Source organism: Oryctolagus cuniculus, chromosome 11, assembly GCF_051225735.1.
Source record: "Oryctolagus cuniculus isolate XC-2025 breed Fujian yellow rabbit chromosome 11, ASM5122573v1, whole genome shotgun sequence".
NCBI lineage: Eukaryota > Metazoa > Chordata > Mammalia > Lagomorpha > Leporidae > Oryctolagus > Oryctolagus cuniculus.
Genome location: NC_142877.1, coordinates 64,641,502 through 64,667,998, shown reverse-complemented (window position 1 = coordinate 64,667,998; position 26,497 = coordinate 64,641,502). Strand labels below are relative to the sequence as shown.

General features: G+C 37.2%; 1 protein-coding gene and 1 non-coding gene across 13 annotated transcripts in view; both read right to left on the bottom strand.

The window, feature by feature from the left end:
• The window catches only part of USP15 (ubiquitin specific peptidase 15), a 126,189-nt gene that overhangs the window by 54,276 nt on the left and 45,416 nt on the right, over positions 1-26,497 (bottom strand). For all 12 annotated transcript variants that reach the window (XR_016216163.1, XR_007919692.3, XR_016216162.1 and 9 more), the window contains 2 exons: positions 20,482-20,627; positions 13,521-13,582 (listed from right to left, as the gene is read on the bottom strand). Coding sequence is in view for 4 of the 12 variants with exons in the window: in XM_002711302.6 (XP_002711348.1) it covers positions 13,521-13,582; positions 20,482-20,627 (208 nt within the window). In the remaining 8 variants the exon portion in view is untranslated. The remainder of the gene's footprint in view (positions 1-13,520; positions 13,583-20,481; positions 20,628-26,497) is intronic.
• LOC127491224 (small nucleolar RNA SNORD74) lies at positions 793-870 on the bottom strand. Its single transcript, XR_007919814.1, has one exon. It is a non-coding gene; the product is annotated as a small nucleolar RNA SNORD74 (small nucleolar RNA).

Sequence of the window (26,497 nt, the reverse complement as noted above, 5' to 3'; positions counted from 1 at the left end):
TTTCCATTTGTACAGGGGTAACGCACTGTATTAAATATGTAAGGTCTTATCTACGTGGGTTTGATTACAGAACTAATAAAGTATTCTCTAAATAATGAAAAAAAAAAAAAGAAGGAACAGATAATGAAAATATCAGAGTTAATTTGTATTTTCACAGTAGTTTCTATGCAAATCATTCACTCAAAAGTTTTAAAAATAATTTCTACACATTTTGATCTTGATAAGCAGTAGGAATACAAAGACATTTCAGGATCTCAAATTGCTCACAAATCTAATAGAGAAAAATGACATACAAGCAAAAACAACTATAAAGTAATATAAACGTTAACAAATTTTAATATAAAATTTTGTGAGTAGTGACATGAGGTGATTTAAAAATGAGCAGTTAGAAACCTAAAGTGACAGTATTCCCAGTGGAAAGAATGGAATACACAAACATATGAGGCTAAAAACTATGATGTATTTAGGGAATTACCAATAAATCTGGCTTAACTGAAAGAGTATGAAGTATGTAGATAGGAACAGAAATTCAAAAGGTTGGCAGGATAACAAAGGAACTTACATATTCTGTGAAGGAATTTGGATTTTATACAATTGTGTTATCAACAGAATCAGATTTGTATTGTAGAAAGATAATTTTTGAGGAAAAGGGACTGACTGAGGACTGGAATATTGCTGACAAACTGGGAAGTCTGTATAAAGCACATGTTACATATTGAATTACCATGACTCTCATGAGAAAAAACTTGTGTTAATTATTTGAACTACAAGTAGAACGTTCTAAATCACCTCTTTCTTCCACCAAAGATGGGGGCATTCCTTAGCACTCTCAGCTGTCCCTATCAACACCAGCTTCATCAAAGGCAGCAGTCATTTTTTATACAATACCACTTACCTATTTGAAAAGCAGAGAGACAGAGACACAGAGTAGCTCCTATCTGCTCACTCCCCAAATGCCCATACTGGCTGAGGCTGGGATGCGGCCAAAGCCAGGAGCCTCAGGAATTAAATTCAGGTCTCTCATGTGGCAGCAAAGACCTAACAACTTGAGCCATCACCTGCTATCTCTCAGATTTGTATTAGCAGTTAGGTGGAATCAGGAGTGCAGGCAGGACTCAAACCCACTCAACCCTGATCCTAAATGGGATACATACAAGTACCTAAATTGGGGTGTAAACTCCTAGTCCAAACACACCCTTGACACAATTCTTTTCAAGCCTATACCTAAAAAAAAAAAAAAATGTGCTTATTTAAACTTCGCTACGTAGCAGATATTTTCCCAAAAATGTATGGTGATTTTCACTTCAAGGAAAAACAACTGAAAATATTTGTTGTCAATGATAAAATTCAAGCTTTCCAGCAAACCTCAGAATTTTCGAAAATTTGATTCTGCCACTGTTAATGTGGTATCCATTATCGAAAATACTCCTCTTTTCTACTACTTATTTGTGAAAAGTTAAATTTTCTTCATGTTCATCACCCTAACGATATATCACAATAAATTAAATGCAGAAGCACACATGAGAATTTAGCAGTTTTTTATTTAGCCTGATATTAAAGAAATTTGCAAAAATGCAAACCAATGCTACTCTTAGTGATTACTTTTGATTTGGAAAATAATTTTCATGAAAATGTCACATGTCAAAATATTAATGATTTAGTGTTATTTATAAATATGTTAAATTTTTTTTTAGTTTTATTTTTTAACTTTTATTTAATGAATATAAATTTCCAAAGTACAGCTTATGGAGTGCAATGGCTTTCCCCTCTTAACTTCCCTGACACCCACAACTATTTCATCTTTCATTGCTTCTTATCCTTCTGGCTAAGATCAACTGTAGTATTTTAACTGCAAATATGGTAAACATTAACATAACACACATAAATTCTTTGGGTCTTTAATTTTTTTTTATTTGACAGATAGAGTTATAGACAATGAGAGAGACAGAGAGAAAGGTCTTCCTTCGTTGGTTCACTCCCCAAATGGCCGCCATGGCCAAAACTACGCCAATCTGAAGCGAAGAGCCAGGTACCTCCTCTTGGCCTCCCACGGGGGTGCAGGGGCCCAAGCATTTGGGCCATCCTCCACTGCCCTCCCAGGTCACAGCAGAGAGCTGTGAACTTGTTCTTGATGTGAATGGAATGGGAGAGGGAGCAGGAGATGGGAGGGAAATTATGGGGGGGGGGAGCCATTGTAACCCATAAACTGTACTTTGGAAATTTATATTTACTAAATAAAAGTTAAAAAATAAAAAAAATCAGCCAAACGAGGAGCTGGTTTTTTGAAAAAATAAACAAAATTGACACCCTGTTGGCCCAACTAACTAAAAAAAGAAAAGACTCAAATCAATAAAACAGAGATGAAAAAGGAAACGTAACAACAGACACTACAGAAATAAAAAGAATCATCAGAAATTACAATAAGGACTTGTATGCCAGCAAACAGGGAAATCTATCAGAAATGGATAGATTCTTGGGACACATACAACCTACCTAAATTGAACCAGGAAGACATCGAAAACCTAAACAGACCCATAACTGAGACAGAAATTGAAACAGTAATAAAGGCCCTCCCAACAAAGAAAAGCCCAGGACCAGATGGATTCACTGCTGAATTCTACCAGACATTTAAAGAAGAACTAACTCCAATTCCTCTCAAACTATTCGGAACAATCGAAGAAGAGGGAATCCTCCCAAACTCTTTCTACTCCTAAGCTGGAGAAAGATGCAGCATTGAAAGAAAATTACAGACCAATATCCCTGATGAACATAGATGCAGAAATCCTCAATAAAATACTGGCCAATAGAATGCAACAACACATCAGAAAGATCATCCACCCAGACCAAGTGGGATTTATCCCTGGTATGCAGGGATGGTTCAATGTTCGCAAATCAATCAATGTGATATACCACATTAACAGACTGCAGAAGAAAAACCATATGATTATCTCAATAGATGCAGAGAAAGCATTCAATAAAATTCAACACCCTTTCATGATGAAAACCCTAAGCAAACTGGGTATAGAAGGAACATTCCTCAATACAATCAAAGCAATCTATGAAAAACCCACAGCCAACATCCTATTGAATGGGGAAAAGTTGGAAGCATTTCCACTGAGATCTGGTACCAGACAGGGATGTCCACTCTCATCACTGCTATTCAATATAGTTCTGGAAGTTTTAGCCAGAGTGATTAGGCAAGAAAAAAAATTAAAGGGATACAAATTGAGAAGGAAGAACTCAAACTATCCCTCTTTGCAGATGACATGATTCTCTACTTAGGGGATCCAAAGAACTCTTAATAAGAGACTACTGGAACTCACAGAAGAGTCTGGCAAAGAAGCAGGATATATTTCAACGCACAAAAATCAACAGCCTTTTTATACACAGGCAATGCCATGGCTAAGAAAGAACTGCTAAGATCAATCCCATTCACAAGAGCCACAAAAACAATCAAATACGTTGGAATGAACTTAACAAGGACGTTAAGGATCTCTACGATGAAAATTACAAAACCTTAAAGAAAGAAATAGAAGAGGATACCAAAAAATGGAAAAAATCTTCCATGCTCATGGATTGGAAGAATCAATATCATCAAAATGTCCATTCTCCCAAAAGCAATTTATACATTCAATGCAATACCAATCAAGATACCAAAGACCTTCTTGTCAGATCTGGAAAAAATGATGCTGAAATTCATATGGAGACATAGGAGACCTCGAATAGCGAAAGCAATCTTGTACAACAAAAACAAAGCCGGAGGCATCACAATACCAGATTTCAGGAGATACTACAGGGCAGTTGTTATCAAAACAGCATGGTACTGGTACAGAAACAGATGGATAGACCAATGGAACAGAATAGAAACACCAGAAATCAACCCAAACATCTACAGCCAACTTATATTTGATCAAGGATCCAAAACCAATCCCTGGAGTAAGGACAGTCTATTCAATAAATGGTGCTGGGAAAACTGGATTTCCACATGCAGAAGCATGAAGCAAGACCCCTACCTTTCACCTTACACAAAAATCCACTCAACATGGATTAAGGACCTAAATCTACTACCCGACACCATTAAATTATTAGAGAACATTGGAGAAACCCTGTGAGATATAGGTACCGGCAGACTTCTTGGAAAAGACCCCGGAAGCACAGGCAGTCAAAGCCAAAATTAACATTTGGGATTGCATCAAATTGAGAAGTTTCTGTACTGCAAAAGAAACAGTCAGGAAAGTGAAGAGGCAACCGACAGAATGGGAAAAAAATATTTGCAAACTATACAACAGATAAAGGGTTAATAACCAGAATCTACAAAGAGATCGAGAAACTCCACAAGATCAAAACAAACAACCCACTTAAGAGATGGGCCAAGGACCTCAACAGACATTTTTCAAAAGAGGAAATGCAAAGGGCCAACAGACACATGAAAAAATGTTCAGGATCACTAGCCATCAGGGAAATGCAAATCAAAACCACAATGAGGTTTCACCTCACCCCAGTTAAAATGGCTCACATTCTGAAATCTACCAACAACAGATGCTGGTGAGGATGTGGGGAAAAAGGGACACTAACCCACTGTTGTTGGGAATGCAAACTGGTTAAGCCACTATGGAAGTCAGTCTGGAGATTCCTCAGAAATCTGAATATAGCCTACCATTCAACCCAGCCATCCCACTCCTTGGAATTTACCCAAAGGAAATTAAATTGGCAAACAAAAAAGCTGTCTGCACCTTAATGTTTCTTGCAGCTCAATTCACAATAGCTAAGACCTGGAATCAACCCAAATGCCCATCAACAGTAGACTGGATAAAGAAATTATGGGACATGTACTCTATAGAATACTATACAGCAGTCAAAAACAATGAAATCCAGTCATTTGCAATAAGATGGAGGAATCTGGAAAACATCATGCTGAGTGAAATAAGCCATTCCCAAAGGGACAAATATCATATGTTCTCCCTGATCGGCGACAACTAACTGAGCATCAAATAGGAAACCTGGTGAAATCAAATGGACACTATGAGAAACAATGACTTGATCAGCCCTTGTCCTGACTGTTGATGTACAATTTAATACTTATCCCTTTTAGTATTATTGTTTATTCTACTTAATACCATTGGTTGAGCTATGTAATTAACACACAATTATTCTTAGGTGTTTAAAGTTAACTGAAAAGTGATCCCTGTTAAATATAAAAGAGGGAATAAGAGAGGGAGGGGATGTACAATTTGGGATATGCTCAAGCTGACTTGCCCCAAGTGGTAGAGTTAGAAATGTGCCAGGGGATTCCAATACAATCCCATCAAGATGGCATGTACCAATGCCACCTCACTAGTCCAAGTAATTAATTTCAGGTCACAACAGACCATAAAGATAGGTCTAAAAGTCAAAGGGATCACATAAACAAGACTAGTGTCTGTGAATACTAACTGATAGAATACAAAAGGAAGAGAACAATCCAACATGAGAAGCAGGATACACAGCAGACTCATAGAATGGCAGATGTCCTGAACAGCACTCTGGCCTCAGAATCAGCCTTTAAGGCATTTGGATCTGGCTGAAGAGCCAATGAGAGTATGTTAGGTATGGAAAGCCAAAACACTGGAAAAAAAAAATAGAGGACCTAAATGAAAGATCTCTGTGAGTGAGATCGAGGTGGAAAGAACGGGCCATCATAGAAGGAGGTACCTTTCTCTGAAAGGAGGAGAGAATTTCCACTTTGACTATGGCCTTGTCGAAATAAGATCAAAGTCGGTGAGCGAAGGGGGCTTCCATAGCCTTGGCAACTCGTGACTAGAGCCTGGGAAGATTGTTGATGCCTTAAACAAGAGTGTCAATTTGTTAAGTCAACAACAGGAGTCACTGTATACTTACTCCCCATGTAGGACTTCTGTCCTTAATGTGTAGTTCAATGTGAATTAATGATATGACTAGTGCTCAAACAGTATTTGGCACTTTGTGTTCTGTGTGGGGGCAAACTGATGAAATCTTCACTTAATATATACTAAATTGATCTTTTGTATATAAAGATAATTGAAAATGAATCTTGATGTGAATGGAATGGGAGGGTTGTGGGTGGGAGGGAAGTTATGGTGGGGAAAAAGCCATTGTAATCCACAAACTGTCCTTTAGAAATTTACATCTGCTAAATAAAAGTTAAAAAAAAAAAAAAAGAAATCAGATACCTGGGGCCGGCGCTGTGATGTAGAAGGTTAATGCCCTGGCCGGAAACGCTCACATCCCATATTGGTGCTGGTTTAATACACAGCTGTTCCATTTCTGATCCAGCTTTCTGCTGTGGCCTGGGAAAGCAGTGGAAGATGGCCCAAGGCCTTGGACCCCTGCACCCGTTGTGGGAGACTCGGAGGAAGCTCCTAGCTCCTGGCTTCGGATTGGTGCAGTTCCAGCTGTTGCAGCTAATTAGAGAGTGAACCACCAGATAGAAGACCTCTCTCTCTCTCTGCCTCTCCTTCTCTCTCTGTGTAACTATGACTTTCAAATAAATAAATAAATCCTTAAAAAAAAATCAGATACCTAAAAACTAGATTAGAAATGGAAGTCCTGAAAAAGCTACTTTAGTAAGAACTTAAATATTTTCAAAATACAGTATGAATTTAAGAGAAATGCACAGACAGACAGCAAGACCTTCCATCTCCTGGTTCACACTCCAAATTCCTGCAACAGCTGAGATTGAGCCAGCATGAAGCCAAGATCCCTGAACCCAAACTGGGTCTCCCATGTGGAAGGCAGGACTCAAGTACTTGATTTGTATCCCAGTGAGTTCATTAGTAGAAAGCTGGAATGGGGAGTCAAGCCAGGACTCAAATTCAGGCACTCTGATATGGGATGTTAGAAATGTCAGACAAGTAAGATATTCACATGCTTTCACAGGTGTCTACTACTACAGTAATATTCTTGTATTTTCTTCTTCATTTGAAGCACCTAAAATGCAAATTCCTGCGCTCCCCATGAAGATTAATGCTGGTCTGAGGTGGGAACCATAGAAGCTGCTGCCTATGGTTATCCACAGAGTACATGTTCAAGGAATATTATGTATAGAATTTCTCAAAGCATGATCCGGTAATCAACAGCATTAGTTATTTTCACCAGTGAGCATATTAGACATGAGCTACTCCTAGACCTACTGAATCAAATTCTTGAGATGTTTTAATAAAACTTTGTTTTAATAAAGTCCACAGGTAATTCTTCTGTCATTATATTACAACTTTATTTTTCCTTGGCTTTTGAAGATCCTATGTAGGATCTGGTTACATGCTGTGTAAAACAAATGTTGGACAGACCCCAAGTTGGTGATTTTTAAATTAGAACAAGCATCTTCATGGCATTTTGAGGTCCAGGGTTTGACCTGACAGATTTGACACTTTTCAGGAGCATAAAATAGCCTGTTCTATATGAGGGTACTTCAAAAAGTACACAAAAAATTTGCATTCTTTTCATTCTATTTTCCCACAAATTTTTCAAGTCTCTTCATATCTTAATATCTTGAGGTTTCTCTTTAAAGAGGTAAAATAATATGCCCAAAGATGGTGTTTTGGCCTAACGGTTTAGAAGCCCACATCTCTAGCTCCCAATACCAGCTTCCTGTTAATGTGGACCCTGGGATGAAGCAGGTTGAATCTTAAGCAGCTGAGTTCTTAATGCTCATGTAGGAAGCCTGGACTGGGTTATTGGCTCTGGGTTTCAGCCTGGTTCAGTTCCATCCACTGAGGAAGTCTGAAGAGTGAACCAGTATATGGGAACTCTCTTTGTTGTCCTGTCTCTGAAACAATAAAAACTATATTTATTGTCCTGTCTCTCAAATAATAAAAAAATAAAATTTCAAAAAAGTAAAAAAAAAAAGTTCTCTGCTGGAGGTGAATTTGCTTAAGTTACATTTATTTAATACATTTATTAATATATTTATTTAATATGTGATTTAAACTAATATACAAACATTCCATTTATGTTTTTTGTTGCTATTGTTGTTAAGGATAAGGAAAAAAACTGTATCCTTGCAAATACTTCCTCAACCCTTTTTCCTGTTTTCTCCTCTAACCTCTACTACCGTTTTCCTATAACTGCTTCTTTTGTGTTAAATATATACTTTATGCAATATACACTTTTTAAATGTTTACTTTAATAATAAATCTAGCTTTTTATTAATAATGGCTTCAAACATCATTAAATGATAAATATGTATGTGTGTGCAGGTGTGTGTGTATGTGTGTGAGAGAGAGAGAGATGGAGAGAACCATTTCAACTTTTTGATAGTTTGTTCCAAAACAAGAAACAAATAAAAGTTTACGTATAAATATGAATTTCACTTCGTAACTCAAGATCCCAAGGAACAGCAAGTAAAACACATGTGTATATATTTCACAAGCACCTAATATGTGCCAGTTCATGTATAGTTCACAGATATGACTCTTAACCTCAGATATAGGCACTTTCCAATAGCAAAATGTCAAGCTGAAAGATTTTCCACTCCAGTCTTTTTATGTGACTGTAAATGTGAGACTCAGCTGTCACTAACAATGAGTCCAAGACATCTCCTCATGCTAAGCTCCTAATGCCTTTGCAGGATTTCTACTGCTTTTCTTGAGGACCAAGCAGTTATCATTAGTGAAGAATAGACTGTTAATTTTCTGCTCCTATTTTCTTTTTCAATGGAAGCAGAGTAAGACACAGTTGCCATGATTTACTCATCCTTTTAATGCTTGCTTCAAAAGTGGTTATCACAGACTGAGATTTAGTTCTCCCAATGTTTGATTCAGAGTCCATAAAATTCAAGTCTCACAAGTGTGCTCATTTTGAAAGAAGAGTCATTTTCCCTTTAAATGTTTATTTTCATCTTCTTCCAAGGCAGAGACTGAGGCATGCGCGCACACACACACAGACACCTTTCATTTGCTGGTTCACTCCCCAAATGCTTACAACAGCCAGGGCTGGGCCAACCCAAAGACAGGAGTCCTGAATTCTGTCTGGTTCTCATCTGTGGGTGGCAGGGGCCCAAGTACTTCCTCGATCATCTGCTGCTTCCCAGGATGTGTTAGCAAGAAGCTGAATAGGCAGTGGAGGTGCTGGGACTCCAACTGACATTAATTGTACAGAATAAAACTCTTCTTCCCCTTTCTCAACAGTATGTTAAAGTTTTAAAGACTTTACCAGTATTACCAACATCTCATTTTTATTTACTCTACTAGTGATAATGTGTATGTATTTTTAAAATTTGTTCAAGAGGAAGAGGGGGAGAGGGAAGGAGTGATGAAGCAAGTTCTCATTTGCTGGTTCACTCCTCAAATGCTCATGAGGGTGATTAAGGACCAAAACTCGGAACCAAAAACTCTATTCCGGTCTCCCACACAGGTGAAAGGAGGCCAGTTACTGAACATTAGCAGGAAGCTGGAGTCAGAAGCTATAGTGTGAATTGAACTCAGGTATTCCAATGTGGGATGTGGCATTTGAACTGCTAGGCAAAATGCACACTCCCCAGTGTGAGATATTTAGCTTTACCGCCAAGACTATGCTATCACATATAACATATCTACAAAGACTATAACCTTAGGAACATGTGTAAAAATATCTCTTGAGTGCTGGGTTTGATAATTAAATACTGAATGATTTATGAAATAGCAGTACAAGTTTATATTCCCATCACCAATACATGCAAATTATTCTACATCTTACCCAAAACTTTTCATCAACAATTTTCCAAGTTTTTGTCACACTGATGGGTTGAAAATTATATTTCTTGTTTTATTTTCATTTTTCTGGTCATTATTAAGTTTGTACATTGCTTTATCAATCAGTACCTGGGTTTCCCCTTATTTAAATTTTCTATTCATCTCTTTTGATAATTTTTGAATGCTATTTTTATTTCTGTTAATTTATAGCACTTAAAAATAAATTATAGGTATATTCTCTTTTAAGTTTTAGATATTCCAAAGCTGACATTTCACTTTTAATTCTTCATAAGGTTCTTTTAATCAAAATTATTTTTCTGTTATTAAATCCATTTAATTTTTCATGTTATGTTCTGTGATTCCTACGATAGTTAGTTATTCTAAGTATTTTAAATTAGTTCTAAAGCTTACACTTCTTTTTTTAAAAAAAGATTATTTATTTTAAAGGCAGAGTTACAAAGAGGCAAAGGTAGAGAGGTAGAGAAAAGGAAGGAGAGAGGGAGTAAGGGAGGGAGGGAAAGAGGTAGGTCTCCATCTGCTGGTTCATTCCCCAAATGACCACAATGGCTAGAGCTGGGCTGATAAGAAACCAGGAGCCTGGCTGGCGCCGCGGATCAATAGGCTAATCCTCCACCTAGCGGTGCCAGCACACTGGGTTCTAGTCCCTGTTGGGGCGCCGGATTCTGTCCTGGTTGCCCCTCTTCCAGGCCAGCTCTCTGTTGTCGCCTGGGAAGGCAGTGGAGGATGGCCCAAGTGCTTGGGCCCTGCACCCCATGGGAGACCAGGAGAAGCACCTGGCTCCTGCCTTTGGATTAGTGCAGTGCGCCGGCCGCAGCACGCCAGCCGTGGCGGCCATTGGAGGGTGAACCAATGGCAAAAGGAAGACCTTTCTCCCTTTCTCTCTGTCTCTCTCTCTCACTATCCACTCTGCCCATCAAAAAAAAAAAAAAAGAAAAAAAAAAAAAAAAAGAAACCAGGAGCCTGGAGCTTCTTCTGCGGCTCCCATGCTGGTGCCAGTGCCCAAGGAATATCTTCCACCGCCTTCCAGGGCGTAAAAGAGAGCTGGGTCGGAAGCCAAGCAAGGTGCTGAGCAGCTTTATCCACTATGCCACAGCATTGGCCTCATGCTTTACTCTTATTTGGGTCTTTAACCCTTATGGAGTCAGCTTTATATATGTTTAAGATAAAGATCCAACTTTCTTTTTTTCCCTAATTTCCCTAATAGCTAAGTATCCACGTTAAATGTTACTGTTACTGCATTGTCATATACCAAGTTCTCAAATATATAAGAATATTTCTGAGATCACGGAGTTATTCTAGTTTTATTACTATAGCTTTGTAGTGATTCTCAACATCTGGCAGGTCTAGCATATCTTTTCCTCTCTGTCAGGATTGACTTAGCTAATCCTGGACATGCACTTATTGGTTAGTTTATGCTAATTCAAGAATGAGTATGTCGCCTTTCTTACACACACACGTACATACACACACACACACACCAAATAAAATTTTGAACAGAAGGAACTGACATAATAGATTTAGTGAGAACAGTTATCACTGGCTTAAGCCATGTAGTACACAGAGCATGATAATATATTTTGTCTTTTAATTAGTAAGTTTAGAATGTTTTCCTTAAAGGCTCTATGCATTCTTAAATAGGTGGTTAACCACTACACCATCTTCTAAACAGGTCACTACTGGTAGATAGCAGGGATCAGAAATTCATGGTTTATAAGTCAAATCCAAGCTTGTCATATACTGATAAAGCAAGTTTATCAAAATACAGCCATGTCCATTTGTTGAAATGATGTCTAAGATTGTTTTCATGCTACCATCAGTGGAGCTGATAGTTGTGATGAGACCATCTGGTCCACAAGGCTGAAAACACTGTCCAACCCTTTATAAAAAAGGTTGCTTGACTTCTGGGTACAGAAAAAAACCTATTGGTTTTCATAAACTGAATTTTCTCAGTTTTAGTGGTTTACTGATTGTTTTGGATTTTATGACTATATCATTATGTACACAAATAATAAATTTCACCTCTTTTAAAATCTGCCTTCTTATTTGGAGTCTACTTAAAATTTCTCAGTACAATTTAATATCTACTAAAGAATTTATGTACATGGGTTTTAACAAGTTAGGAGAATTTCCTTTTATTCTTAATTTTCTGAGCATCTTCCATAGATAGGTACAAATATTAAAAGATTTTTGTTTTTATAATCTAGTAAACTATCATTTGGCATGTATGACATGTTGCTGTATAGTGCTTCTTAAAATTTGGAGTAAATGGATACTTTACATACTTTAATTTAATTAGAAAAGATCCCTGCGTCTTTTGGAACTCATGGTATTCCTATACTAAATTACAGCCAATTTTGTAATTTCAAAGACTATTTAAAGATACAGCAAGTATAGAACATTCTAATCATAAGCTAGAAAGACCAGCGAATATTCACCAGGAAAGTATGCCTAACTTCCAAATCTGTATCAGTTATGAAATCCATGAGTCCATCCATATCATTTTTTTTTTTTTTTTGACAGGCAGAGTGGACAGTGAGACAGAGAGACAGAGTAGGAAAGGTCTTACTTTTGCCGTTGGTTCACCCTCCAATGGCTGCCGCAGCCAGCATGCTGTGGCCGGCACACCGCGCTGATCCAATGGCAGGAGCCAAGTACTTATCCTGGTCTCCCATGGGGTGCAGGGCCCAAGCACTTGGGCCATCCTCCACTGCACTCCCTGGCCACAGCAGAGAGCTGGCCTGGAAGAGGGGCAACCAGGACAGAATCTGGCGCCCCGACAGGGACTAGAACCCAGTGTGCCGGCACCGCAAAGCGGAGGATTAGCCTAGTGAGCCAAGGCGCTGGCCCATCCATATCTATTTAAGTTCTACTTTTACACTAAGTTCTACCTCTTGTATACCTCCAACTAAGTAGGGTAAGAATAAAAATCACTTTCATATTATTAACATATTTAGGCAACTTCTTAGAACTTAAGTGAAAAAATTCATGCAAGATAAAAAAGCCACTCATTAAAGTGTATTTTAGGTTTGAAGAAAATTAAGTAGCAGGTTATTTTTTTTTTACTTGCTAGGTTAGCACTTAATAAATTATTGATTTAAACAAGAATCATTGTTTTAACAATTTCAGAACATAGATTTAAAATCCCTTATCAGGAAATCTAAAACTCCAAAGTTCTGAAGACTTAAAACCACAATTTATCTGACAGCAACCTAATTTGAACTGATAGGCGGCTATTTATTTTCAAAGGTCTTATTTTTCCCACTTAGCATGAATATTTGCTAAGGAATATCAGTGTGTTTGATCACAGGATGTCCCCTTGGACTTTGCAGAAACACTGTAGTAAGTGGCATGTTCATAATATTCAAGATTTGAAAAGCCTGATTTTGAAACACACTAGTTTTAAGCATTTTTGACAATGGAGTATGGATCTGATAATTCTAAAGCAATGAAAGATTCTCAATCCTCCCCTCAGCATTAAAAAGCAAATTCTTGTGCTTTTATATTCTAAATCATCTTTTAAATCAATGAAAATATTAACTTTTATATCATTCATTTTGATAAAAAAGCCACTTTTTTAACATACTTTAAAATATCACAGAAAACTTCAATAAAACTAAACAAAATGTTTCACATTTCTAATATTTGTTTATATCTTCTAAAAGAGATTTGAATTGCAAGCTTCTAAAACTGTAACAATCAAGATATTAAATATTTTTGTAGTACACAACTAGGTTCTTCATTATTCTAAATTCATGATCTGAAATCAAAAGCTTAAAAATCATGCAATAAGATATAAGAGGAAGGAGCACTTACTTTGGAGTAGAAGGACCCCGTGGCCATGTTCCATCTTCATTTTTTTGTTCTATCACTAACACCTGTAAATATGACACAATAAAAGGATGTTTTTCTATAAACTTTTTAGTTAAAGTAGCTTTAAAAGATGAGATGAATATACAAGAAATTAAAATAACTGAGTATTTAAAGGATACAGTAGACACGGTGAAGAGGTAGTTGCATTCTGATTCCAAAGGGGGATAAAGGAAACAAAAAGACCTCAATTGTAAGAAGTCAGCAATGAAAGTGAGAAGAAGGTAAATGAAGAAAATCATCAGATCTATGATTTTAACAAAGTCTACACCAAAATCAAAATATAAATTTCTTGAGTTTAGGGAGTGTATTTTCCATTTTTTTGGTAGCTTGTATTACAGAACCATGCAAATAACAGATGATCAATCATGAAATGTTTATAGTTGTTGTTAAATAAGCTGACATCTTATTTTAGCTAACTATAATTACAATGCTATTGAGGCTTGGATAATCTGAAATTACAGATTACACAAAATTTAATTGCAGCTTTCAAATTACCGTATATTTATATTGTTACTATGTAAAGTATAGAATCTTTTAATATATAAGTAGGAGAATCACAAGTATGAGAATTGGACTAAAGTTTCCTATTACAGCATTACAATGAGATAGACAAAAATCATTTCTAACAATGATAGTACAGACTGAAGCAGAACTACTTTATTACAAAACCGTTCTGGTTTTTGTTATGGGATGAGTCTGCAAAGTAGAAAAACTTAGCAAATATAATTAGAGTAGCAAAAGAATAACGAAAGGAATCCAAAAAATTTGTGAAAAAATATAATGAAAATGATTGAAATCATATACACAAGGGGTTTTCTAAAGGTTCATGGAAAATCCTATCATAAGAAAACTACAAGGGGTGGGCTTCGTGGAACGGTGGGTTAAACTGCCCCTGGAAATGTTCACATCACATATTGGAGTGACTGACTTAACTCTCATATGTCTGCTTTCCGGCCAGCTTCCTGCTCATGCACCTGTGAGGCAGGAGATGGTGGCCTAGGTATTTGGGTTCTTGTTACTGTGGGAAACACAGAAAGAGCTGGGGCTCCTGGCTTTGGCCAGGCCCAGCCCTAGCAGTTGCTATCATTTGGGGAGTGAACCAGAGAATGGAAGACCTTTCTCTCTCTCCCTATCTGTTTCTCAGACTTTCAGACAGAAGGATGGACTGACAGATACAGAGAAAACTTAAAAACCTACCCACAGATTTCCAAAAATTTTTGGATCAAAATAAACTTACCTTTTAACTTTATTTTTCACAAATTTTTGAAGTACCCCTACATATGCCATCAATAAGATATTAATATTTTAATTTCTATGAGAAAACTATAATACAGACAATATGATTTGAAGTAAATACAAGGCACTATAAAGCTAAATCTATATATTCAATTTCATGAACTCTTTTTTTTTTAAAGATTTATTTATTTATTTGGAAGTCAGAGTTATACAGAGAGGAAGGCAGAGAGACAGAGAGAGAGAGAGAGAGAGATTATCTTCCATCTGATGGTTCACTCCCCAATTGGTCACAATGGCTGGAGCTACGCTGATCCGGAGCCAGGAGCTTCCTCTGGGTCTCCCATGTGGGTGCAGGGGCCCAAGAACTTGGGCCATCTTCCACTGCTTTCTGGGCCATAGCAGAGAGCTGGACCGAAGTGGAGCAGCCAGGCCTCGAACCAGCACCCATATGGGATGCTGGCGCTTCAGGCCAGGCCAATAACTGACAGGTAGCGTTGCAGACAGTGAGGAAGAGACAGAGAGAAAAGTCTTCCTTCCATTGGTTCACCCCTCAAATGGCCGCTACGGTGATCTGAAGCCAGTAGCCAGGTGCTTCCTCCATGTCTCCCATGTGGGTGCAAGGGCCCAAGCACTTGGGCCATCCTCCACTGCTCTCCTGGGCCACAGCAGAGAGCTGGACTGTAAGAGGAGCAACCAGGACAAGACCCCGGCACCCATATGGGATGCCGGCACAGCAGGCCGAGGATTAACCAAGTGAGCCACGGTGCCGACCCTGAACTCTTTCTTCTAAAGTTGCAATTTTATAACCTATTCTACATATACTTGGCAATATAGTCTGGTGGATTGTATGTTTTAAGGTCAATTATATTTTGGCATTTGGATCCTAACTGTGAAATGTAAATTCATTTTAGAATACATGTAATGAATAAGACTTTTTTTTAAACTTCATGGGAGTTATTTATTAAGAATATGCTAATTAAAATATTAAAGTTGCCTTTAAAAATATAGTATTTATGCATTCAAAAACTAATATGATGAATATACAGCTTATAACAAATAAATGTACCATGCACCTAGCATTCTGGCTACTTCCTAATCACAATCCCCCTCCTATCTGACAACAATAAGGTACTATCTTAATGTTGTAATTATCATTCCTACAGGGTATTATGTAATTTTCAAGATTTACAAATATAATTTAGTGAGTAAATTTTATTTGTGAAGCAAGTTTTCTTTTATTGCACTTTACAACTATCATGACACCTACACATAAAACTGATAATTAAAAGACAGATTTTTCATGGTCATTTGAAGGACTTAAATCATTACTCTGAAAAAACAGATTTTAGCTACAAAAACTTTCAAAGTTATACATTTAATATTGTTGTTTAACTATAATACCTCAACATCTAATAGAATTTGTACTTAAAATCCCATGGTTTATAACCATGGATTATTAAGTTTAAAAGGCAATCAGAAATGTTAAAATGTATATCTTTATTCAAATGTATCATTTTGAATACAATTTTGCTTACTGTTAAAACTAACTCATGGTGAAAGTATTTTTTAAAATATTTCAAAACAATTCACTTAAATAGAGAAGACACAAAAGGGACAAAGAAAAATAATTCTGGGATGCAAACTCTTCCAACAATGTATCTTTGTTTTATTTTGCAATAACAATACTTTCAAGTTTAGTTATTAAAAAAAAGTCTTGTAGAGTTATTGCTCATAAAACTGTTATAAAATCTAGAAAATTTGGGGCCAGCATTGTGGCATAGCAGGTAAAGCCACTGCCTGTGATGTTGGCATCAGTAAGAGTGCCAGTTCATGTCCCAGCTGCTTTGAAACTTCTGATCCAGTTCTTGCCTAAAGGCATGGGAAAAGTAGTGGAGATGGCCCAAGTCTTTGGGCTCCTGCACCCACGTGGGAGACTCAGATGAAGCTCATGGCTCCAGACTGGCTAAGCCCTTGGCAGCTGTGGCCATCTAGGGCTTGAACCAGCAGATGGAAGATCTCTGTCTCTCCCTTCCTAACTCTTTCAAATAAATAAATTTTTAAAAATCCAGAAAATTAAATGCATACTTTGAAACATTCCAGAAGATAAAAAGTTTTTAAGGATATTTCATCTTATTAATGTAGCTTATTCTCTAATCTGCAGTCTGATAAATGCGTATCTATCAAGAACATAGACTCGGGGCTGGAGCTCTGGTTTAGCGGGTAAAGCCGCTGCCTGAAGTGCTGACATTTCATATGAGTGCCAGTTTGAGTCCAGGTTGCTCCATTTCCAATACAGCTCTCTGCTATGGCCTGGGGAAGCAGTGGAAGATGGCCCAAGTCCTTGGGCCCTGTAGCCTGTGGGAGACCCAGAAGAAGCTCTTGGCTTCGGATCAGCTCAGCTCTGGCTGTTGCAGCCATCTGGGGAGTGAATCAGCAGATGGAAGACCTATCTCTGCCTCTCTGTAACTTCGCTTTCAGATAAATAAATCTTAAAAAAAAAATAGATCTTTACAATGATAACATAAAATAAGTGTTACTTTCTTCATCATATACATTAGAAAACTGAGGCTTAAAGAAGTTAAATTACACCCCTGGAGCTAACTCAGGCTCTGAGGGATTTTTTTTTAATTTTTTAAATTTTTATTATTATTTTTTTTTTGACAGGCAGAGTGGATAGTGAGAGAGAGAGACAGAGAGAAAGGTCTTCCTTTGCTGTAGGTTCACCCTCCAATGGCCACCGCGGCCGGCGTGCTGCGGCCGGCGCACTGCGCTGATCTGATGGCAGGAGCCAGGTACTTATCCTGGTCTCCCATGGGGTGCAGGGCCCAAGCACTTGAGCCATCCTCCACTGTACTCCCGGGCCACAGCAGAGAGCTGGCCTGGAAGAGGGGCAACCAGGACAGAATCCGGTGCCCCGACCGGGATAGAACCCGGTGTGCCGGCGCCGCAAGGCGGAGGATTAGCCTAGTGAGCCGTGGCACCGGCCTCTGAGGGATGTTAATCACAGAGAAGTACATGTCTATTGGAAGCCTGATAGAGGGAACTGGCTAGCTAGGGAGGTGGGGGTGCTGATTAATTGGTGGACTTCCAAAGTGCTCATTTCAGCTTAAGTCAGGTAACTTTCCTTTTTTTTTAAATTAAGATTCATTTTATTTATTTGAAAGAGAATTAGAGAGAGAGGGCGAGACACAGAAAGAAGTCTTCAACCCACTGGTTCACTCCCCAAAGGGCTCAACGGCTGGAGCTGAGCCAATCCGGAGGCAGGAGCCGCTGTCAAGTCTCCCACATGGGAGCAGGGGCCTGAGCCCTTGGGCCATCTTCCCTTGGTTTCCCAGGCACATGAGCAGGGAGCTGGATTGAAAGTGGAGCATCCAGGACTAAAACCGGCACCCATATAGGAGGCTGGCGCTGCAGGCCGGGGCTTTAACAGACTGCTCCACAGCACTGGCCCCATAACTTTCCTTTTAACTGTAATACATAATGTTTGTTTTTTTTTTTTTTAAAGAATTATTTTATTTGCAAGAGTTGCAGAGAGAGGGAGAGAAACCTTCCATCTGCTGGTTCACTCCTCAAATGACCACAATAGCTGGAACTGGGCCAAACGAAAGCCAGGAGTCAGCAGTTTCTTCTGGGTCTCCTTCATGGGTACAGGTGCCCAAGCACTTGGGCCATCTTCCACTCCCTTCCCCAGAGCATTAGCAGGAAGCTGGATCAGAAGTGGAGCAGCTGGGACCAGAGCCCATACGGGATGCCAACACTGCAGGCAGAAGCTTAATCTGCTAGGCTACAGCACCAGGTCCCATAATGGGTTTTATAAAATTTCACTTAAGACTATAATGGATAAAATAATTTTTTTAAATAGCCTAGTATAATACTTAGCACATAAAGGTATTTACTAAAAATTAATTCTCCCTAGTTTCTTTGATTTTTTAACAACCCAACTATTGATACTGTTAGTAATTTTTAAGTAAAACAGAACTAAATAAAAATTTCTATACACTAGAGCATCAGACACTGTGTTAGGTATTACAAATAAAAACAAATAGGATGAGGCCGGCGCCGTGGCTCAATAGGCTAATCCTCCACCTTGCGGCGCCGGCACACCGGGTTCTAGTCCCGGTCAGGGTGCCGGATTCTGTCCCGGTTGCCCCTCTTCCAGGCCAGCTCTCTGCTATGGCCAGGGAGTGCAGTGGAGGATGGCCCAGGTGCTTGGGCCCTGCACCCCATGGGAGACCAGGAAAAGCACCTGGATCCTGGCTCCTGCCATTGGATCAGCGCGGTGCGCCGGCTGCAGCGGCGGCCATTGGAGGGTGAACCAACGGCAAAGGAAGACCTTTCTCTCTCTGTCTCTCTCTCTCACTGTCCACTCTGCCTGTCAAAAAAAAACAAAAAAAAAAAACAAAAAACAAAAACAAAAAACAAATAGGATGCAACACTGAACCAAAGCAAGGATCCCACAATTTAACTGGGGAGCTTAATATGCAAATAACTAAAGTACATAATGAATGATAAAAAAAAGACCTAAGCAAAAACATTTTGGAAGTTAAGGTAACAATTTTATTTGAAAGCAGAAACATCCTATAACTCAATATATATTGAGAAAAACAGAAAGCTGAAGAAATGAATTCGAATTTGAAAGATGGATAATCTGACCTAGATAACCTACATGATAGTATCAGATGGGATGGTAAATCTGAATATCTGGATGGTTAAAAGGATTTTTAGCTGGATAGAATCAGGGACTGGGAAGAAGGGGATATTAGGCAGATAGAATACCATGCAAAATCTAACAGCATGCAATAAAATAGTGTGTTCAAGTAACTATAAGCAGTTCAGTTCATTACTGTTAGAGTATAAAACACAGACAAGGACAATTTAAAGATGTTAGATGACTAGCCAAGATGTTAAACCATGTCTTTCATGCTGCGTTAAAGTGCTGGGATTTGATAGTAACTAAGGAGCCAGGAAAGGCTTATGAAGATAAGTAATGAGGTCTACATTTTAGGATATTCTGGTAAAAGTAAGATCTAGTGCACAAAACAGAAACCTGGAATTAGAGCACTCTCTATGACAGATAACTGCTGAGAATGGAACAAAGAGATTAACTCAAGAGATATTTAAAAGGCAGAATCAGTTCCTAATTGTGACTAAACATCTTCATCCCTTCGTATACTGACTTCTTTGGATTATAACATATATAAAGACAAAATGAAAACTGATAATGTTTAACAAGGGTTGGCAAACTACAGTATACTTAGGCTACTGCCTACTTTTGTAAAAAGTTTTAGTGGAGCTAGCCATACCTGTTTTTGTATCACCTATAACTGCATTTGTGTTATTACAGAGGCACATTGTATTTCCAACAGCATTATGTGGCCTACAGAAACAAAAATGCCTCTTATATGGTTCTTCACAAAGTTACTGACCCATTTTATATTTTTTTAACTGAAAATCATTTCTTCTGAATAAGTAGATTATTTCCAAATTCAACAAGGGAATCAGAAGTTATGGTTATTCCAGCAGGGATATGAAGTAGAGATGCAAGTTATAAAGAGGAAATCTGCAACAGTAGAACCCATTTTGTACTTCAGGATAGTCATTAAAGTTGGTGAATCCAAAAAACTTCATGTATAATAAGCTTAGAGTAAACAGTACTGCTAAACAATACCTGTCCTTGGTATAAGCCAGCATCCTGAATGGTGCTGTCTGGTTTATTCAGAGGTTCAAATGTATTACTCATGTATTTGTTCCACAATCTGGTCTCCTTTTCATCTGGAATATTGAAGATTTTTCTTATTTCCTTTTCAATTGTATCTAGATGTAAAAAGCAAAGATACACACATATGTATAATAAATACGTTAAAATATATTACATTGAGCTAAATGCCTATATATGCATAAAAATTCTAAATTTAAAATATCAACATGATAGCAAGAATAAAGAAATATGTAAGGAACATAAAAAACCAACAAAACTGAAGTTTTCACAACTAGGTTTTTATATTTAGGGAAGAAATGGCAATTGTAACTCAGATGATTACTTGAGAACTTTAAGACCCCAAAAGATAAAGAGTTAAATCATTTAACACTAAAATATAATTTATATTATATACAATGAACTTTAAATTTTGGCACATTATAAAATCAACATATTCTCTGAGAATATGTAGAAGTTAAAAATATTAAAGTATGATTAAGAGATGCTATAGATGGAAAGTATTTTTCATTATATTCTAAGAATAACATATTAAACTGAATCTAATTTATAGTTTGAATATCTAGCTAGAATATATGAACAAAATGAAAAGCATTTGATTGAAGAGATTTCTATATTGATTAAAATTTCTTATTCACCCAATACACCATGTATTTTCCCCATTACAGAACTGGAAGTTTTTTCTTTTAACAGCAACAGTTTAACTAGTATAAAGTAAGACACAGGATGATCTACATATTGGAGAATCTGGATGTAACAAAGTTTCAGTACTCATGAGAGGTTAAATAAATCTTTAAAAATTTTTGAAAATTACATAATACTATATATCTATCTATCTAATTCTGGCTAATAACTTGCCCAGCAGAGTCAAGAAAATTGTAATTAAAACATGACAAATAAAGAAAGAGAGAATACTTTAAAATTTTAGAACAGTTGGTTTTGGAAAAAGCATGTTCTCCAAATAAATCAAAATCTACACTTATACTACATAATTAAATTCAGTCCAATAATATTGTTTATGTTTCACTTAGCAACTAATGTACTGTAATAGTTTTGTAGTCAATGAAACTTTGATTAGGGGTTAAGTCAGTAATAAATTGTACAGTCATCTCAAAACTTAAAGCAAGTTACCTACAATATTTACATATTTTATTACATCAAATAAATATACTGTCATGGCTCTCTATTATGGCAGGGTTGAATTTTTTCCTTTTGTTCTTTTTATTGAAGCAGAATATGTGCACAGAAAAATGTACTAATCATCATCAGTACAGTGTGATAAATATGCAAAGTGGACAAGCTCATGGAAATAGCATTCAGATCAAGAAACAGAACATTACCTAGGAAGGAGGGCAAAGGAGTAGTCTTAGTCTTTCCATAAAAATTAACTTTTTCCCTAACTGTAGAAGTAATTTTTGCTCAGAGCAAAAATACAGAAAATAATGATATATAAATATCTACCTAGATAAAACTACTGTTAACATTTTCGTCTTCTTATGGACTTTTTGCCTACTAATACACACAGATATTTGTATAGTATATTATAGGTATATGACATACCATCTATAAACATGGAGATTTCTTCCTCATTGAGTTTTGCAATCTACTTATACAAGGTATTCTGTTTGTAGTAAGAACTGCAAAAGATTTCAAGGTACATAGTTTTTCCATAATATACATTTTTGGGAACTTTCTGAGGATTCCCTCAAATGTACAATTTTAAAATTTTTTTATAAAACAATACTTATTTTTGAGCCAGTTTTCATGAACTTTTTGAAGCACCTTGAAATACAGGGAAAGAATACTATAAGTTGAAGAAATAGAAACATAAAGGCCTTCATTTGGGAAGGTGTTTGGCATTTTAGAATGGGGTGACACATCAATGTGGCTGAAGTAGAATGAGCAAGGTAAAAATGAGCCCATAAATGAACATTTATAGGAATATACAGAATTTTGTGAGTTACCAAAGTATTTCTATTTTATTCTCAGTGAGGAAGGAAGCCACTGAGGAGTTTGGAGAAGTAGCATGATATGACAGATACTTTATTTTTTAAATTAAAAAAATATTTATAGAGACAGAGCTGTTACTGGTTTACTCCCCAAATGCCTGCAGCAGCTGGGGCTGGTGCATAGTTGAAATTGGGAGCTGGGAATGCAATACAGGTCTCCTATATGTGGGGAAGGTACCCAATTACTTAAGTCATCACTATGGCCTCCCAAGGTCTACATCAGCAAAAACCTGGAATCAGGAGCCAGAGTCGGGAATTTTTTTTCTTTTACACTCCAATGAAGGTTGAGGGCATCCTAATCAGAATCTTACCCACTAAGTCAAATGTCCATCCCAATGACAAGCAATGTTTTTTTGCTGTTAGTGAAGTCTGAATGCAGGGGGTCAAGGACGGGAGACTAGGTTACTGCAGCAATCCAAACCAAAGTGGTAGCAATGGAAGCATTATTAAGTGGCCACATTGACAACAGATTCTAAAGGAATTACTAAAACATACTGCTAGACTAATTACAGGATGGGAAATAATAAATCAGGATGGTAAGAATTTTGTCCTGAGTAATTAGAAAACAAGTTGAAATTACTCAGATGTGGAGGAATGACAGGATAGCAGGTTTTGGAAGAAACAGAGGGAATTAGGTTTATCATGATAATTATTTTGAGATGCTAACCAGATATACAACTGAAGATATGAGAAAGTTGATACTGGAATTAAGGGAGCATTTTCTATAGGACATACAACTTAAGATATTAACATGCAGAAAATATTTAAATCCAAGAGACCCGAAGAAATTACCAAGGAAAAGAGGAAATTCAAGTACTGAGCATATAAACACTGATGTTTTGAAGTCAGAAAGGCCAAGATGTTCTCACAAAGACTCTGACAAGATGTAACCAAGTAAGAAAGTGCCCTGAAGCTACGGGAAGAGAAAGTGTTTCTAAATAGAAAAGTACTTTATTCTATTAAAATGTTGCTGGCAGGTTAAGAAAACCAAGATTTCTTAATTACAAGTTATTAGATATCATGACAGAGTGGAAAGGGAATGGTAGGACTAAATGTCTAATGTAGTGGACACAGAGAGATAATGGGAACAGCCAAGTGGTAGCCAGATAGAATACTGCTAAAGATAATGCCAAGTACGGTCATAATAACAGTGCAGGGTATAACCACGGGATGAACTGGTGACTGTAGTCGGAATGCAGGACAAGATGCCTGGAGTTGAGAACGTCGTGAGACTATGTGTTTATTTCCCCATACATTAATTTGACTATTTTTAAGTTAATGATAAGCACAGGAGGTAGAAAAACATTAATACAGGTAATAGAAATATAGCTGTTACGGCAAATATTACGGCATATTTAGTAAGAATGTGGATTGAGCCTATTAATAAACAAAATTCATAAAGCATTTTAAAAATGTTTTATAACAAAAATTATGTTTTCAGTGGTTATCCTTAAAGGAAAACCAAATTTTTATTTATTAAAAAAAAATCTTAACTTATTTTCATTTTATTTGAAAAGCAGAGGCAGAGACACACAGAGAGATCTTCCACCCACTGCTCATTCTGAGATGGCTGTAACAGCCAAGGCTGGGCCGGTTCAAAGCCAGGAGCCAGCAACTCAATCTGTGCCTCCCACGTGGATGGCAGGGACTAAACCACTTGAGCCATCACTTGCTGCCTCCCAGGGTGCATTAGCAGGAAGCTGGATGGAAAGCAGAGTAGTTGGCACTCAAATCAGACAACTCAACATGGGATGTGGGGACCATCCAACCTGTAGGCCTTGTAAGACCCACAAAATGTCCCAAGTAGCATTTTAACTGCTGCACCACACACTTTGGCCCTAAAACCAAATTTTAATCTATCTTACTAGAACACATGCAATGCCCAAATAAATTTATTTATGGAGAAAAAATACTAAAGGACAAAGTACTTTGGCCTTGCTATTGTAAGTTATTCAGATCTTGCCTATGACAACTATCACTTCTTCACTCTAAGTCAGGGGTGGGGAGCCTCTGTTCTACTAGGGGCCATCTGGATCTTTATAACATCATTCATGAACCATACAAAATTGTCAACTTAAAAACTATTTAAAATTGTATATATGAAATATCTGAAATTTGTTCTTTATTTAAATAAATTTATTTTAAAAATTAGCCACCTATATAAGTTTATTGCATTTTGAGTCCTGCCCGTGGTTGCTTTGGCAGGGTCAAACTGAATGATTTTGTGGGCCTTACATGGCCTGCAGGTTGGATGATGCTCATCCCTGCTATAAATCAATGTAGGTAGCACTACAGAATATTTTATTAACTTGTTAACAACAGGCAGCCACATATATGCATTTCCTATTTCTGTTTACATTATTTATATAGCTAAATTTCCTGTATATACTGATTTTGATAATTTTAAGATACTTTAAAAGATCACAAAGGAAAAATATACATTCATTTTTAGTTTAATATCCAATTTATTTATTTCATAATTCACTTCCTATAGAAAAACAGTCAGTTAATATCTCTAAAATGAATGCTTCTTTAGCATTCATAGGCTGTGTAAGGCAACAATTAAGAGAGATGATTCTGGTATAAGAGATCTAAGAAATCTAATTATGGAACTGAAGTACTAACTAAAACGAGGCAGGTTCTAAGCCTCAGCTTCATTATCTACAAGATGAGCGTATAAGGTTGCTGAGGTTACAAATAAGAAAACTCCTGTCAAGTGCCTAAAGCATAGCAACTGTTCAATAACTGCTAATTTGCATAACAAGAAACATGAAGCCTCCAAAAGTCCTGGCTTGATACACTGACCGGGACTTTGCATTTTTTTTGTTTGTTTGTTTTTGCTTAAAAAGCAAACTCAGGGCTGGCACCCTGGCTCAATAGGCTAATCCTCCGCCTTGCGGCCGGCACATCGGGTTCTAGTCCCAGTTGGGGTGCCGGATTCTGTCCCGGTTGCCCCTCTTCCAGGCCAGCTCTCTGCTGTGGCCTGGGAGTGCAGTGGAGGATGGCCCAAGTCCTTGGGCCCTGCACCCGCATGAGAGACCAGGAGAAGCTCCTGGCTTCGAATCAGTGCAGTGCGCCGGCCGCAGAGGCCACTGGAGGGTGAAGGCAAAGGAAGACCTTTCTCTCGGTCTCTCTCTCTCACACTATCTACTCTGCCTGTCAAAAAAAAAAAAAAAAAAAAAAAAAAGCAAACTCGGTTTAATAAAGACTTTCAGACATTTTAAACTAAGAACTACCAGAAGAAACTGTGACCTAGTACATTTATATGAGAGGTCTTCAAAAAGTGAATGAAAAAATGTATATTATGAAATAATTTCTACATTATTTTGTACCAAAGTAAACTTTAGGCACCTTTTTGAAGTATCCTCATATGTACTGGTATTTTGTACTTGGATATTTTCCATCCAATTCTGAACTCGCAGAACTGTTTAATGAACCACCAAAGTATCAACAATTCAGTATGAAGAGCACCAATTTAACAGAATGAGAAATTTTAGTTATATAAGAATTCACACATAATTTTAAGGTATGTATACAATGTATGTAGCACTTTCAAATATTAGTATATTTAAACTATGTTATTAAAATCTATGCTAGCTTATAATTTTTTGAAGCAGAGATTCTTTTTATTAATTACTATCTTCACTGACAAGTAGTTATACAGCACTTAACATGAGAACACCATAATGCTGTTCTGAATTTAGAAATTAAGCCAGTTTATGATTTTTATGTCAATTTTAAAATGTCCAGTAAAGTCCAAAATAAGATTTCTGATGGTCCCATATTTACATATAGTTTTCTATTAAAATGAGATTGGGAGACAAGAACAAATTTTAAAGTAACCAGCAAACATTATCTGTATCAACTATTTTAAGAGGAAGCTTATCATTTTTATATATATATATACACACACACACACACACACACACACACACACACATATATTTTTACGGGCAGAG